Raw genomic sequence first — 17227 nt, forward strand, 5'->3', positions numbered from 1 at the left:
AAGTAATTCTCAAGAGGTTCAAGAAAAGCAGTATGTTCTTTTTCTGCACCTAGTATCTTCTTATAAGTTTGAAAGCTTCCAAATTTGGAAACAAAAGTGCAACATATAAAAATTGTACAAAATATAAAAGAACACATTTAACACTTTTACCTAGAAATTCTACTTTTAGGGCTTGTATCATAGAAATAAAGGTGTTACTATTTAAGAAAACATTCAGGATGTTTATTGTAGCTGAGTGCAGAGTATCAAAAGCCTGGAAACAAAGTTAATTCTCTTTGATAAAAGGGTAAAAAATGTATAAATCCACATTATATTTCAACACTTAGAAATAAGAAATTTTGCTTAGGACATTATTAAGAATTTAAAACGCAAGATACAGAAAAGCAGGCATAATTTGATCACATTTGGCATAAAATAAACAATGAATAAAAATCCTGAATATGATCACATGAAGTCACATTGGTTTATACTATCAAGTACAAATTTTGAAGTATACATTTTAGTTTGTTAACGGGTTACTCTGAGGCTAGACCAGTGTCAATGACAGAGGGTAAAGAGAGATTTTGGCATTTAATTGCACTTTAAAATCCTACAACTGGAGATTAATATTAGAAACTAATAGGCCAAATATAGTGATCACTGATTATTTCACTGTGAATTTTGTCAAACTCTAATACTGACAAATCCATTTGAAAACACTGCTGCAGGTTTCAGAGTAAATTTTGCTTTCCTTAATGGCAGCGCAGCTGTTTTCTTTAGCTGGTCCCTTTATGAAGAATCTGGGGAAGAGAGAATGAATACTTTGTTAAGCACTGTTGCTGAAGACATCCATTTGTGCCTTCTGCTAATATCCTCTTTTAAATAAAAAAGTAATTCAAAATTTCAAACTATTTTTACATACTTGAGTTCACTAATGATTACAGTAACTCTGTAACTTAGCCTTGTTAGCTGTGGTTGGTCAAGAGTTGCCAGAGAGTCTGCAACTAACAGAGATGAGAATAAATTTCCCTCCACATTCCCATTCTAGTATTCCTTCTCTTGCCCCATGTAGTTCAGTTACATTAAAAATAAGATTAACTCCATTTGGACAGCTCACTTAACCTCTCTTTCCTTCTTATATCTAATTGTATAAGGATGATGATAATAATACTTCATGATATTGTTTAGCATTTATATGAACTGATGTTTGTAAAAAACTCAATACACAAAGCGACCTATGTATGACCTAAATAATAAATTCCATACTTATTGCACTATTTACTTATAATGTAACAGATTAAAAATATTAACAAATTTATGGCCGGGCGCGGTGGCTCAAGCCTGTAATCCCAGCACTTTGGGAGGCCGAGACGGGCGGATCACGAGGTCAGGAGATCGAGACCATCCTGGCTGACACGGTGAAACCCCGTCTCTACTAAAAAATACAAAAAACTAGCCGGGCGAAGTGGCGGGCGCCTGTGGTCCCAGCTACTCGGGAGGCTGAGGCAGGAGAATGGCGTGAACCCGGGAGGCGGAGCTTGCAGTGAGCGGAGATCCGGCCACCGCACTCCAGCCTGGGCGACAGAGCCAGACTCAGTCTCAAAAAAAAAAAAAAAAAAAAAAAAAAAAAAAAAAAAAAAAAAAAAAACAAATTTATATATAAAACAATGTAGTGTTAGTGATACATTCTGATAAATTTGTTTGACCTGTGGAAAAAGTTCAAGAAAGAATCTTGGAAAAGGTGCACGTGATCTTCAACGCTTCCAAATTGATAAGGGCAAGTAAGTATTGAATTTTCATATTAGAAAATACACTTTGTCCAAGTTTAGATTTAAATTTTGTATTGAATATATTATGGACAAAAATCTCCAAGCATGATCTAGAGTTAAAACTCAACCCTAAAGGGTAGTGTTGAATGGATGTGGCAAGAGGACAAAACAAAGTTTGGCAACTTCATGTCATGTTCAGTGACACAACTCTGCTCTCAGATGACACACATCCATAATTTTATCCTTCAATCCAAATAATGTTTTTATTCACTTTTTATATTGATTTAGTGCAGTCAGATAGAAAATATTTAATATTTAATGATGAAATAGAAATAAGGGGAAAATAATAGCACCATTAAGTTGGTTACTATAATGTACTATTTTTCTATCACTACCATGACAAATTACCACAAACTTAGTGGCCTAAAACAAGGTTAATTTGTTATCTTGCACTTATGAGTATCAGAAGCCCAAGATTGCCCTACGGGACTAAGATCAAAATGTCTCCAGAGTCACCTTCTGGATGTACTAGGGAGGAATCCGAGGCCACTTGCGTGCCTTGGCCCACAGGGGTGCTTTCACATCATGTGAATCTCTGCATTCCACTTCATATCTCCCAATATGACTCTAATTCTGCTTCCTCCCTCTTCTAAGGGATTTAATTGGGACCACCCAGATAATCCAGCATGACATTCCTATCTCGAGATTCCTCATTTAATCATACCTGCAAAGGCTCTTTTGCCATATAAAATGACATATTCACAGCATTTTGGGATTAGAATGTGGACATCTCTGGGGACCATTATCAAGCCTACTAACATAGGAATAGGATTTTGAATTTACCTGTTTTACTGATTATATTTTTAATTAAATATTTTATTATAAAATAATGCACACAAAAATATTGACAGAACTTTTAAAATCAATAATTCCATGCATTTGTTCAGAGACTTTTGGATAATCTTGTTCTATGTTGTATATATTGTTTATATTTTAACATTGTGATAATCACATAACACAAAAAAATGCACATTGGTTTTATTTTATTACTGAAGATGGCTAAAGAAAGCATTGAGAACTTTAAAAACAGGAGACCGCATTGATGCAAGCTACTTTTCTATATAAAGTGTGAGAAATTTTAAAATCATAAACTACCTTTTTCAAATCCTTTTTCTTTAAAAATAAAATCAAAATATCCATCATTACTCCTGTAAATACTAAATTAATTTTCATTCTTTTGAATTCTGTAGTACCAGTAACTATTTCAGAGTTGAATTTGGTGAACCTGGAGGAGACATATTCTGCAACAGACAATAAATCAGATTGCCTTTTAAGACTGACTCACATCTTTGGATCTAGTGGAGAACCATCCACCCAAGTCCATGTCATTTTCAAGGAGGTAAAGTTAAGCCCCATCCATACGTAGTTTGATTGTCTTAGGTTTTTCTGTATAAAAGCCTAAAATATGGACAATGAGGGACTAAATAAACAAAATATTTCAGCAATTCAGACACACTGAAGATTTTAAATTTTATTGCAAAAGAGCACTCTGCATGGGGATTCTTATGATAATCAATTCATATCTTACTTATACACACGTTATATCATATATATGTTACACACACACGCAATTGCAAGTTGAATATACAAATTTGGGCCAGATCCAGCATGAGAAGTGAGGCCCTTGCTTGGAATACAAAATTTAAGACAGTGCCCAAAACTCCATAATCAAAGTAAATGATGATTTAATGCAAAGACGGAAAGATATTTAAGGAAAGCCATTTTCAACTGCAAAGATGCCATAATAGATCTAGACCAATTTTACCTGATACTAGACCAATTACCATTTCAAGTTCGTCCTGTATGATTAGTAGATGAGATTTTCTTTCCAAACAATACACATAACTGTCACTCCAACTTTTCATCTCATTAGAAAACCAATAACACTTCCCTTGGTATTTGAGCCATTCTGATTGGCATAGTACTACAGAGAAATGTAGAAAACAAAATGAAATTAAAGTACATATGCATCTCTGAAAATTGGCAGTAAGAACAACACTTATATATTGTAAAAATAAGAGTTGAGCTACAATAAAATCACTCATAGCAAATTGTCCAGACATAAAAGATGGCCAAAACACAAATGATGGTCCTTGGAAGTTAAGACAATTAATTTAATGAGATGAAGCAAAACCTAGACATAATGGGAATTTTGATGCCAAGATCTATTATATTGACAAAAATAGCATGAACAAAATAAAATAGCTATTTGAGAGATTAGATAAAATGTAATTTGTGTTACTTAGAATTTATCCACACAAAGTTTTTTTTTTAACTTTTAAGTTCAGGGGTACACGTGCAGATTTGTTACATAGGTAAATTTGTGTCATGGAGGTTTGATGTACAGATTATTTCAACATCCAGGTAGCACCCAGTACCCATTAGTTATTCGTTCTGATCCTCTCCCTCCTCCCATCCTTCACCTTCAAGTAGGCCCCAGTGTGTGTGTTTTTTCCCTCCATGTGTCCATGTGTTCTCATCATTTTGCTCCCACTTATAAGTGAGAACATGCGATGTTTGGCTTTCTGTTCCTGCATTAGTTTGCTAAGGATAATAGCCTCCAACCCCATCCATGTCTCTGCAAAGAACATGATATCATTCTTTTTTATGGCTGCATAGTATTCCATGGTGTATATGTACATTTTCTTTATCCAGTCTACTATTGATGTGCATTTAGACTGATTTTTCTATAGTGAATAGTGCTGCAATGAGCAGACACATACATGTGTCTTTACAATAGAATGATTTACATTCCTTTGGGTATATACCCAGTAATGGGATTGCTAGGTTGAATTTGAATGGTATTTCTGTCTTTAGATCTTTGAGGAATTGCCACACAGTCTGAACAAATTTATACTTCCACCGCCAGTGTATAAGCATTCCTTTTTCTCCACACCCTCGCCAGCATGTTATTTTTTGACTTTCTAATAATAGACATTCTGACTGATATGAGTTAGTACCTCATCGTGGTTCACATCACTGATCATTAGAGGAAATGCAAATAAAAACCACACAAAGTTTTCAAATGACTCTCCTTGTAGTTTTGTATGTGTATCCCCTTCTCCCTCTTAATATTAAGTAATTAATAATTAAATGATTAAATTATGCCAAGAAAGATAACACTTTATTTTCAACTTCTTTATTTTCAACCTCTTAATAACTGCAATATTATGTAGTTCTTTGATTTTCCTAAGTTAATATTAAGGAAAATTAAATTAAATGGAAATATTGAGATTTTTGACATCATATTGAGAAAAAGTGAGATATATATAAAAATATAAATAAAGACCAATATAACTATTTTAACTTATGACCCATTACAATCTCTCTATTTTTATTTATTTCTTACCATGACTATTTTTCTTCACGTAACATAAAATTCACCATTTTGACCATCTTAAAGTGCAAATGCAGTGGCTTTTAATACACCCACAATGTTGTACATTTTCCATTTGACACGTTAGAAGGACATGAATTTTGGGAATTCAGAGGTAAAACTTTATGAACTGAATATTTGCATACCCCAAAATTCATATGCTGAAATCCTACCTCCCAATATGGTGGTATTAGGAGGTGGGCATTTGGGAGCTAAGAACAGATGAAGATCAGAATGGGATTAGTACTTGTAAGAGTCCTGAGATAACTTGAGTCATTCTGCTTTCTGCCATGAGAGATTTCAATGAGAAGCTGGCAGTCTGCAACAGAGAAGAGGGCCCTCACCAGAACCCAACCATGCTGGCACCGTAATCTCAGACTTCCAGTCTTTAGTACTGTGAGGAATAAATATCTGTTGTTTATAAGCAACCTAGCTTATGGTAATTTGCTGTGGCACCCCAAACTAAGTAAGACATATCCACATGACCTCATCTAAATCTAATTACTTCCTAAAGACCGCATCTCCAAATCCCATCACATCGGGGGTTAGAGTTTCAATATATGAATTAAGGGGAGGGTACAATTCAGTCCACAGCAACCAAGTAAATGTGAAGGCAAATTGTGATTGATTCTCCTGAAAAATTTTTACTAAATAGAACATGTTAGCTAAGTCTGTTCCCAAACCATTTACCTATGTTTTGAAGGTCATTCATTAAAGCAATTATCCAATAAAGGTGCTCTAATAAAAGGAATAATTTTTCTTAACTCTCTGTAGTCTATAGTTAGCCTTCACTCTCTAGTAGTGGCTTTACACATAGGCCATACCAGGAAGTTAAAAGGCAACATGGTAAAGAATAGAATTCCTTTGACAAAGTCAGCTATAACAGACCACAATCTTGCAGTGCTTTGCCTTGCTTGGTATCTTGGAGTATTTACCACTCACACTGGTGGGGAAGATTAACTGTTTTCCACTATGTGGTGCCCGCCAATAGTGTAAAAGCTTTCCATGAGATCACGTGCTGACTGAGAAGGTCCATTTCAAGGATGATCAAAGGAACCGTCTTGAGGGACAACCAGGATGAAAGCATCTTTCAGCAAAATGGGACCAAATTTAATATTTGAGCAGGGAATTGCCTCTTTAATTTACCCTTCCTCAAAGCTATTCACCTCCCAGAAAAATCACTTTAATTTATGAGTGCTTCCTGGAATAAGAGGAATTGGGGAATTCATGTCTAAAAGTCAGTCAGAGCCAGTCAAAGTTGATTATTTTTTGGAGATTCAACCTCAATTAATTTGATAAAAGAGTGAATATCTATTAGAAGAGGCCTGCTTTCATGCCCACCATATCCCTATGTGGGAGCGAGATCCTGCTACTCATGGATACAGAAGGAGGTGCAGAAGGAAAGATTGCCTCTAGAAGCTAGGGAGAAGCCTGGCACTGTTGTCCTCCAACCCTAGTAAGTATTGCAATTGTTTCATCATTCTACCAGAGATTATCCAACCTGGGACCCACGTGTCTTTTGGGGTCCAATATAAACTCTCTTTTTCTCAGGGCTCGCCCTGGCCCAGGGGCCTGGCTGTAAGTTGTGTGTTTGGCCTAGCAAAGAGATGGCCTTGCTCTCAGTGGTGATTTTGATTCAAGTCAGGTGAGGTGTTATTTGTAGAATTAGCAGACAACAGTAACTGAGTTTGTCTTTCATGAGTTTCCATGAAATCCAGAGCATCTATGGACTCTTGAATTGTTTTAGCAGTAGATATCACTGCCAGTAAAGAAGACTTAGATATCTGCCATGAGGCTACCAAAGGATATTTGTAAAAATTAAGTTAAATGTGTTAGCTTTTGTCACATGAGGCAACGTACAATAGTTGGAACAAACAACAGGACTAACTGAAAAGCTTGAGAGGAAAAGCTGGGGGATGAGCTGTTTCAGTAATAAGGACTTTGAAAAGCTCCCACATAATCCTGAAAATCTGGAAGGCCAGGCACAAGCCTTGGGCTGGGTGCATGCTCAGAAATCACCTGAAAAGGTCCTAAGATCTCACATCGGACTGACCTTTAAGCTCTGCACACACAAACATTGTGCATATCTATATTTACAGATATACATATGACTATCAATATTTATAGATATAGAGATACATATAAATATGTATGTTTCTATATTTACAGATATATACACACAATGAACTATTATTCACCCATAAAAAAGAATAAAATGTGGATGAACTTTAAAAACATTATGCTAAGTGAAAGAAGCCCAAGGCCAAATATTGTGTGATTCTACTACATGAAAATCCAGAATAGGTAAATCCGTATAGACTGAAAGAAGATTTGTAGTTGTCAGAGACTAAATGCGGGGGGAATGGAGAGTGATTTGCTTATTGGGTATGTAAGGGATTTATTTTTGGGAAAAGTTTTTCAACTAGATAAACACGGTAGTTGCACAATGTTTGAAGGTTCTAAACATCATGAAATTGTTTACTTTTAAAGGTTCAAGTTTTTGAATTGTACCTCTGTTAAAAAAAGGAATAGGAAATAAATATATTATAGCTCAATATACAGTATTTATACCCTACTTTAATTAATGTTTAATGACATGTATATGATTCCATGTTTACCTACCAAAGCCGCCTTAACTTTTCTAAGGTGTTATTGCAATGATACCCAACACAATGACAGACATTAGAGATAGGGAGACAATAAAATACAAGACAAAGCTACAATATCTCTATTGGTTTGGGACGTATACCTGTGAAACAGACAGATAAGCCAAATGAAGAGAGTGTCAATCAGTAGAACATAAAGTATGTAAAATTTTCACATATGATAAAGGAGGCAATATGAACTAGCAGATTAGAAAAAATCCTTTTATAATAATTATGCATTTATCTGGAAAGTCATAATATATCATCTCATACAATAAAATAAATGTCAAAATTATCAGTTAAGTATTTAAAAGTTCAACTTAAACATTTAAAAATAGAAGGTAATGTTATCAAAATTCTGTATGACTGGAATTTCTAAGCTTAAAAGTCTAAGCTTAAAATCATAACGAATAACTTTTAAAATATTGACTTTTATCCAGTCCGTATTTCAGAAAAAGAAGAATAAATAAGTGACAAGCAAGAATGGCTATTTACATACTGCTTTTTAATAACAACTAATTTTCCGTATTTGTATGTATCAACTTGATTTTAAATTCCTAGAGGGAAGAGCCTATTTCTTATGTTGTTTTACAATTTTTCTCCCACTGCAACAAGTTTAAAGATATCTGCGTGACAGAGTGATACTGTCTCAAAAAAAAAAAAAAAGAAAAAGAAAAAAAAATCTAAATCAAGTTTTGAATAAAAAGTAGATTTATACCAAACCTTTACATGTTAGTTTAATCTATTGCATACCTGTTCAAAAATGCTCAACATTTAGAGAGTCCAAAAGATTAAAACAAGGATAAGCCAAAGCCTTGAGACATACCTGTCTGGTCTGCAGATCTCGAAACACAAAGGTCCTTATTACTTGTATTTCTTCTTGTGCCGTTATTCATTTTTAGGTCTCCAATATCTTCATGCTCGGTGGTATTTGAATGACTTCCTTTTTGGCATTTTAGCAATACTCCCTGAGAAACTTGAATATTTTAAGGTTAGGTAAATATGTTCTCTGTGGAATGTCTCAGAGACACATTCATTGGGATAATTCTGATGATTGGAACAAGAAATAATCGAAGGGATCACTAGGATCTTTTTAAAATTTTCATGTCTACGGATGGAAAGAATTCAAAATCTTACGCAATCAATTCATGTATACAACACATATTTGGTGAGAATTTATTTCATGCCAGGCATTCCTATGAACTGGTAATACAATAGTAAATAAAGTCAAGTTTCTGCTCTGGGAAGTGTATAGGCTCTTTTCATCCTTTCTTAATGTTTTGCTGCAACCTCCAATACTGTACTCAGCACTTTGTGACATAATTACTTAATATCTGCTTCTCCCACTAGAATATAACATTCCTCACCCTGACTATTCTTTTCTTAAAAGTTTTGGGGATTTTGTAATATTTGGAGTATTGTAGTTGCTCAGTGAATATTTGTTGGACAAAAGGAAAAGCAAACTAAATACAACCTTAGATAAAATGCATTAAAATGTTTAAGCAAAACAGTAAAATTGTATCTATTACCAGTATCTAAGAAACACAGAAAAATGGTTTCAAATACCACACATCCACACACACACACACTCTACACATACACTCCTTTCTCCGTATTAGACTGTATGCTACTTGAGGACAAGATACTTACCTGATTTGATTGCATATTAAATATAGCACCGTGTAGTGTGCTAATAGAGTTTTACATGCAGTAGCTTCTAATTCAATCTTGGTTAATGTCATGAAGAATGAAGGAATAATTATAAAAAGATTTATAAGAAACAAGTAGGCCAGGCGCGGTGGCTCAAGCCTGTAATCCCAGCACTTTGGGAGGCCGAGACGGGCGGATCACTAGGTCAGGAGATCGAGACCATCCTGGCTAACACGGTGAAACCCCGTCTCTACTAAAAAATACAAAAAACTAGCCGGGCGAGGTGGCGGGCGCCTGTAGTCCCAGCTACTCGGGAGGCTGAGGCAGGAGAATGGCGTAAACCCAGGAGGCGGAGCTTGTAGTGAGCTGAGTTCCGGCCACTGCACTCCAGCCTGGGCTACAGAGCGGGACTCCGTCTCAAAAAAAAAAAAAAAAAAAAAAAAAAAAAGAAACAAGTAAACATCTTTCATACTTTTATTTAATTAAGATCTTCTAACTTACCCAATAGAATCAGGGAGATCAAAGTCAAAGCCAGAATACCATTCAGGGTTCCAGATATTCCCAGTAAGATTTTATACCAGTGCAACACCACTGAATAATCTGAGACATTAATCACATGAATTAGTTTAGAAAAGTATGTTTCCAGGGAGTAATACAATAGCAATTGTAATAATAGGATTGTATAATATATAAGGTTGGGCTTCAAAGGATATTAGGCAAACAAAAGCATGAAGACTAAGTAAATAGAAAAATATATACATTTATTTAATAACGATAACACTCTGGATGGTCAGAAGCTATGATTCATGTCATATCAAATCCTAAGAAATTGCTAATATTTAACATCATTAACTTGTAGAAATAATTTTACTCTATATATTGAATAATTTTCCAACCATTACAGAGACACATGCACTCACGCACATGCACATGCATTTACAGACAATACATGTATATCCACATAAACACCTTCTAATTCATCATTAATATAACATTTACAAGTCCTTTGAGCCTTTTTTATTTACTAAGGATAAAATCAGAACTAAATATGGCTTTAGGTATCCTGCTATTCTAATCAAAAAAACCCTAAAATCTTTCGTAAGTCATGAATAATATTTCATATTCTTATTACATGGTAAACTTTTAAGAACTGCTTTATTTTTCATATATTTACACAGTCAAGTTTAAAAATAAGAGTCCTGGCCGGGCGCGGTGGCTCAAGCCTGTAATCCCAGCACTTTGGGAGGCCGAGACGGGCGGATCACGAGGTCAGGAGATCGAGACCATCCTGGCTAACACGGTGAAACCCCGTCTCTACTAAAAAATACAAAAAATTAGCCGGGCGAGGTGACGGGCGCCTGTAGTTCCAGCTACTCGGGAGGCTGAGGCAGGAGAATGGCGTGAACCCGGGAGGCGGAGCTTGTAGTGAGCTGAGATCCGGCCACTGTACTCCAGCCTGGGCGACAGAGCGAGACTCCGTCTCAAAAAAAAAAAAAAAAAGAGTCCTTGTTCAATGATTATTGTTATTGTTCAAGAAACTGCTATCATTGGACAGACATTAGAGAGTCTCATCCAGAGGATTTAGGTCTTCTGGGCACTGACTTATGAAATTGCATGAATAATTATGTTATACTGAATAACTGAAGAGCTATACTTTGTGAAACACTTTGTCCTTATCAAAGATAATTTATGTAAATCTATCATAATAATTGATAAGAATCCTCTGTTGTAGCTGAAATAATTCTTATTGTTCAGTCAATAAATCAAATTACTAATGCTGAAATTTATATTCTAAATACACTTTAAACCTGGATAAAATAGAGAAACTACATTTGAAGCTGTCAAGCCCTGTCAGAAAAGCACATGATGAACCCTATAGAATTATATTTTACATAAGTGGTTTGCAGGTTTTCTCTTATTATAACATTGTCAAAGATACTAAAATAATGTTATCAGAATTCATTTAATGCATACTACACATTTCTCGGATTGTTTATGAATTTTTGATATGTTAATATTGATAAGCAATAAATTCCAAGAAATCAAGCACGGTGTATTAAAAATGTCATATATTTATTTTAAAACTTAAAAAATAATTATCAGAAAACATTAGGAAAAAAAAAAGTTGTGGAAGGCAGTTGAAATTCAATCCAGACTCAATTATTTCTCCCAAGCACTACAGGTTGCAGTGAGCCAAGACTGTGCCACTGCACTCCAACCTGGGTGACACAGCGAGACTCTGTCTCAAAAAATAATAATAATAAAATAAAAATAAAAGTAAAAAAATTTTTTAAGAGATGCTGAATAATGGAGAAAGTAACACTTTCATTATCCTGTATTTTCTCCTGTAAGGAAGTGGTTTAATTTAACTTATAATGGTCAAAACACAAGCCTTTTTACCACTCAAAACCAGAAATAATAAAATAAAAAACCAAAATCAGTCTTATGAATGTCTATACAAAAATGTTAAATACATTATCAGCAACCAAAATATATTATAACCATGTTTGGTTTATTCTAGGAATGTAAAGATTATTCAATAGTAGAAAATCCATGTTAATATTATATTAATAAAGTTAGGGAAAAATCTATCATCATCTCAATATATGTAAAAAATGAAATTGATAAAAAACAATTTATGTTAAAAAACAGAAATTAATGGATACGTGTTCAACATAATACTTTTATATCTAATGAAGCTAACATCTTATTGAATTGAGAAAACTGAAAGAAGCTTTTCTGCTTAAGTCCAGAAAAAGAAAGATATCTCAAATCTCCACTACTTTTTAATATGAAGAGGTAACATATAATGCAATGAAGAAAAAATATTCTAATTACAGGTAGAAATATTAGAAAAAGAAGGTAAAATTATTTGAAGGTAATATGAGTACAATCAATTGAAAAAAATACCATAATTCCAGGAACAAAAAATAGTAGCTGCATTTATAAAAATAACATACTAAAATCAGTGCCCTGTATAATCCAGTAACCACTATGAAAACATAGATGAAAGAAATTCATTACTCATGGACAGTTAACCAAAAAAAACAAACAAACAAAAAGAGAACTAGACAGAAACTCGACAAGTGCCCCAACCCAATACAAACAAAACTAAACTAACTGAAAACTGAATAATACTAATTTGCTCATGTTCTTGGAAAAGAAAACTGTGTGTCATAAATATAAATTCTCCCTAAGTTGAATGACAAACTAGGAAGTAATTTAGATGTAAAAGCTACATCGGGTCGTTTTATTTTTTGTTGTTTGTGGTGAGTGAGCCTGAATAATTTGTTATAAAGTTATTTGGAAGAACAAAAGAGTGAGAATAGCTAAGTAAACACTGAAAATATAGAAATACAAAATGGTACAATTTTATGAAGGGTGCTGGATTTATGCAAGGTGGATTTCTCTGAAAGTAATTTTTTTAATTTTTTAACTTTGTATTTATTTATTTGAAACAGGGTCTCACTCTGTTGCTCAGGTTGGAGTGCAGCTTGGCACCATTATAGTTCATTGTAACCTTGAGCTCCTGGGCTCAGAGAGCCTCCCACCTGAGCACCGTGTGTAGCTAGGACTACAGGCATGTGCCACCATGACTGACTAATGTTTTTATCTCTATTGTTTGTAGAGATGGGAGTCTTCATTTGTTGCCCAGGCAGGTCTTGAACTCCTGGTTTCAAGTGATCATCCTGCCTCGGCCTTCCAAAGTGCTGGGATTAATGGTATGAGCTGCCACACTTGGCCCTTTATTATATAAGTTTGACTGAAAATATGTAAATGTTTTACATTACTATAAAATAAATTAAACAAAAATGAAAAAAATCCATAAAAAATGAAGAAAATGAATCCAACTAGGTATTGCTAGTGTCTTCACTATGGAGAGAGGAATTATTTAAAGTGATTTTAAAACATTTAATGGTGCATGCTCAATGGAATATATCTTAAGGATTTTTAAACCTGCAAAACATTTTAATCTGTTTTAACTAACTATCTTATTATAATATTATTTCTATAGTGATTCTGAAACTACTATATATGCATAGTGGGATAGAGCAGCCATGTAATTTCTTACTATCCCTGGCAACAAAGATGTTTCAATATATGAGAAAAGATTTACAAATATGACATCACAAAATTAAGTTATATGAATGAACATCATAACCCCAAGGCTCAAATTGTCAATCTAACTCACGTAAGATATGTCTTACCTCAAGCTTTAATAAATATTAGCTAAAGGTGCAAGACATAAATATTAGCATGTGTTGCTTAAATATCTGGGAGCTGAAAATCTGCACATTTTTGCCTCAGAAAGACATTTATGAACAGAGTGTGGAAAAATGTCTGCAGAGAAGTCACTATATTTTGTAGTCTTTCAGTTTTAATATCTCTAGTTTCCAAAAAGGAAATAAAAACTGAGCATAGGAAGTAAAGACTTGAAAATATGGGAATCTGTAAAAATTGACATGAAAGAAGCCATAAATTTTTTACACATAGCAGGTGTGTAACTCTAAGATGAATCTGTGATGGATGATAATTGCAGAAGGAGTCAAGAGATAAGTAACATTTTTATGGGTGAAGTTATTAAAGGAGAAATATTTAGAAAGCAATAGAACAGAACAGACAGTCCCTATAACTGTGGTTATTTGTGTCTTTAATTTCTGCTCATCTCTTTTGCCATATCACATTCAGGTGGCATGATGGAATTGCACTATGTATGGAGGGTATGCTTGAAGTAGTAAATTAAATTGTTGATTGCAGGTGCATAAACTTTATTTTGAGGCAACCTGGTGAAGAGCATATTTTAAAGTTTTAGAGAAGTTGAATTAAAAATTAGTATCAAAGGCCGGGCGCGTTGACTCACACCTGTAATCCCAACACTTTGGAAGACTAAGGCGGGTGGATCACCTGAGCTCAGGAGTTCAAGACCAGCCTGGCCAACATGGTAAAACCCTGTCTCTACTAAAAATTAAAAAAATTAGCCAGGCGTGGTGGTGGGCACCTGTAATCTCAGCTACTCAGAAGGCTGAGGCAGGAGAATCGCTTGAACCCGGGAGGCAGAGATTGCAGTGAGCCGAGATCGTGCCATTGCACTCCAGCCTGAACAATAGTGAAACTCCGTCTCAAAAAAAAAAAAAAAAAAGCATTAAAACACCATATTCTATGAATGTTAAGGAGGTGAATGGCACCAAATATTCACTGATTTGAAATTATTAACTTTAATTAAGTGTGCATATTTCCTCAGAGAATGTCCTTAAGAAATTACATCAGACAAGATATTACAAGTAAGCATTAGCTCCACATTGGTAAATGGGAGAGAGAGAGAGGGAGAGAGAGAGAGTATCTCACGGGAAATTTGTAAGATTAAATGAAGGAACATAGATAAAACACTCTGTATAGTGCCTGCAACTGGTGTTTCTTAAATAGTAAGACTGGTTGTTATTTTTAAATCATTATTAATATTGAAAGAGAGGGAAGGGAAGAAAGATACAGAGACAGAGAAAGAAAAGCACCCAAATAATGAAACAGTCCAATAACACAATAGAAGAGAATGTGGAAAACTACTATGTTAATTCACACCAATTGAAAAACAAAATTAAATTCTATACCTTTAAATGTAAGTTGAGCTGTTTGGGTAGAAGTCCTTTTCTTTGACTGTACATTCAATGTCATGTACCTTTCTTCATCTTGCATCTTCAGTGTAAGTGAACGTGTGTATATACAAGTATGGTTTGTTTTACTAAGTATAACATGAAATGAGGAAAGAATAATCAACCTGCTGCTAATCAGAGATGCTCCTCAAATCGTCCTTTCACAGTACATACGAGGGTTCACAGTTTCATTTATTTGTGAAAACCTCAGAGGAAATGTTTTCTTTTTACAAGTTGCTTTTCCATGACCTAGATAACACATAATTTCTCAACTGTCCACCACATATTGAATTGAATATTCTTTTGAGTGCTTTACAAATTTATCTTAATTTACCTTAAAGTCAAGGGAATGGAAATGATACCCCTTTTTGAGGTGAGGTAAATAATATACGGCTGCCTTTTGTTAGAGCCTAAATATTTACATCATTTGAATTACATTCCCTAACATATTGATATTTAATTTAATAATTTGCAATTGTCGAACAATTAAATTGTTTATCCTAAAACAACATTGTTTATAAATCATCCTAATAATTTAACAATACAGTTTGATTTTTTTTAACGTTTAGGTTCAGGGCTACATGTGCAGGTTTGTTATGTAAGTAAAATCATGTCACAGGGGTTTGCTGTATAGATTATTTCACCACCCAGGTATTCAGACTTGTACTAAATAGTTATGTTTTTCTGATCCTGCTCTTCCTTCCACCCTCCACCCTCAAGTAGGCCCCAGTGTCTGTCGTTCTCCTGTACGTGTACCTGTGTTCTCATCATTTAGATCCCAATTATAAATGAGAACATGTGGTATTTGGTTTTCTGTTCCCCCATTAGTTTGTTAAGGATAATAGCCTCTAGCTTCATCTATGTTCCTGCAATGGACATAATCTCATTCTTTTTTATAGCTGCATAGTATTCCATGGTGTATGTGTATCCCATTTTCTTTATCCAGTCTACCACTGATGGACATTTAGGTTGATTCCATGTCTTTGCTATTGTGAACAGTGCTGCCGTGAACAGATGCATGCATGTGTCTTCATGATAGAAAGATTTATATTCCTTTGGGTACATACCCGGTAATGGAATTGCTGGATCGAATGGTATTTCTCGTCTTAGGTCTTTAAGGAATCACCATACTATCTTTCACAATGGTCGAACTAATTTACGCTTGTGTCAACAGTGTATAAGTGATCGCTTTTCTCCACTACCTCGTCAGCATCTGTTATTTTTTGACTTTTTAGTAATAGCCATTCTGACTGGGATGAGATGATATCTTATTGTAGTTTTAATTTGCATTTCGCTAATGATTAGTGCCTATCAGAGGATGGAGGGTGGGAAGAGGGAAAGGATCAGGAAAAATAACTAATGGGTACTACAGTTAATACCTGAGTTAAGAAATAATCTTTACAACAAACCCGCATTACACAAGTTTACCTATGTAACAAACCTGCATGTGTACTCCTGAATTTAAAATAAAATTTTAAAAAACATAATATACCCTTTTAAATAAGATAAACTATTAATTCAAAGAGAAAATATTTGACAAATTATCAGAAATATGTTTGTTGCTTAATGACAAAAGTAAAAGAATAATACATTTTTGTGTTATTTTCATTTACTTTTCCTTGCTAAATTGTGTTCTTTAATTTATAATTACAATTTCTTTGGCCATTATTTGCCACTCCAAATGGATAAGAAGTAAATTAAGATTGATAAATGAAACAAGAAAAGTGTCTATTCATGTCCGTTGCCCACTTTTTAATGGGGTTGTTTTTTGCTTGTTAATTGGCTTAAGTTTCCTACAGATGCTGAATATTAGACCTTTGTCAAATGCATGGTCTGCAAAAGTGTTCTCCCATTCTGTAGATTATCTGTTTACTCTGTTGATAGTTTCTCTTACTGTGCAAAAGCTCTTATGTTTAATTAGGTTTTTGTTTGTTTGTTTTGTTTTGTTTTACTTTGTTTGCAATTGCTTTTGGCATCTTTGTCATGAAATATTTGCCCATTCCTATGTCCAGGATGGTAATTCCTAGGTTATCTTCCAGGGTTTTTTATATTTTGGGGTTTTAAATGTTAAGTATTTTATCCATCTTGAATTGAGTTTTG

At 34.3% G+C, this 17227-nt stretch overlaps 1 protein-coding gene across 7 annotated transcripts; it reads right to left on the minus strand.

Moving 5' to 3' along the window:
• Positions 1–200: 200 nt before the first annotated feature.
• Positions 201–15228, minus strand: KLRF1 (killer cell lectin like receptor F1). Of its 7 annotated transcripts, XM_025403021.1 has the most exons (6): positions 15086–15228; positions 9981–10079; positions 8656–8805; positions 3593–3732; positions 3094–3206; positions 201–779 (listed from the first exon to the last, which is right to left on the minus strand). In XM_025403021.1, exons 1-6 carry the CDS (start codon positions 15168–15170, stop codon positions 671–673), a joined length of 696 nt encoding a protein of 231 aa, XP_025258806.1. In that variant the 5' UTR covers positions 15171–15228; the 3' UTR covers positions 201–670. The 7 variants fall into 7 exon arrangements, with proteins under 7 accessions (XP_025258806.1, XP_025258807.1, XP_025258813.1 ...); XM_025403022.1 differs by lacking the exon at positions 8656–8805; XM_025403026.1 differs by lacking the exons at positions 3094–3206; positions 3593–3732 and having other exon boundaries at positions 207–779; positions 15086–15187.
• Between the last annotated feature and the right edge of the window lie 1999 nt (positions 15229–17227).

The sequence above is a fragment of the Theropithecus gelada genome, chromosome 11 (genome assembly GCF_003255815.1).
Source record: "Theropithecus gelada isolate Dixy chromosome 11, Tgel_1.0, whole genome shotgun sequence".
Classification (NCBI taxonomy): Eukaryota; Metazoa; Chordata; class Mammalia; order Primates; family Cercopithecidae; genus Theropithecus; species Theropithecus gelada.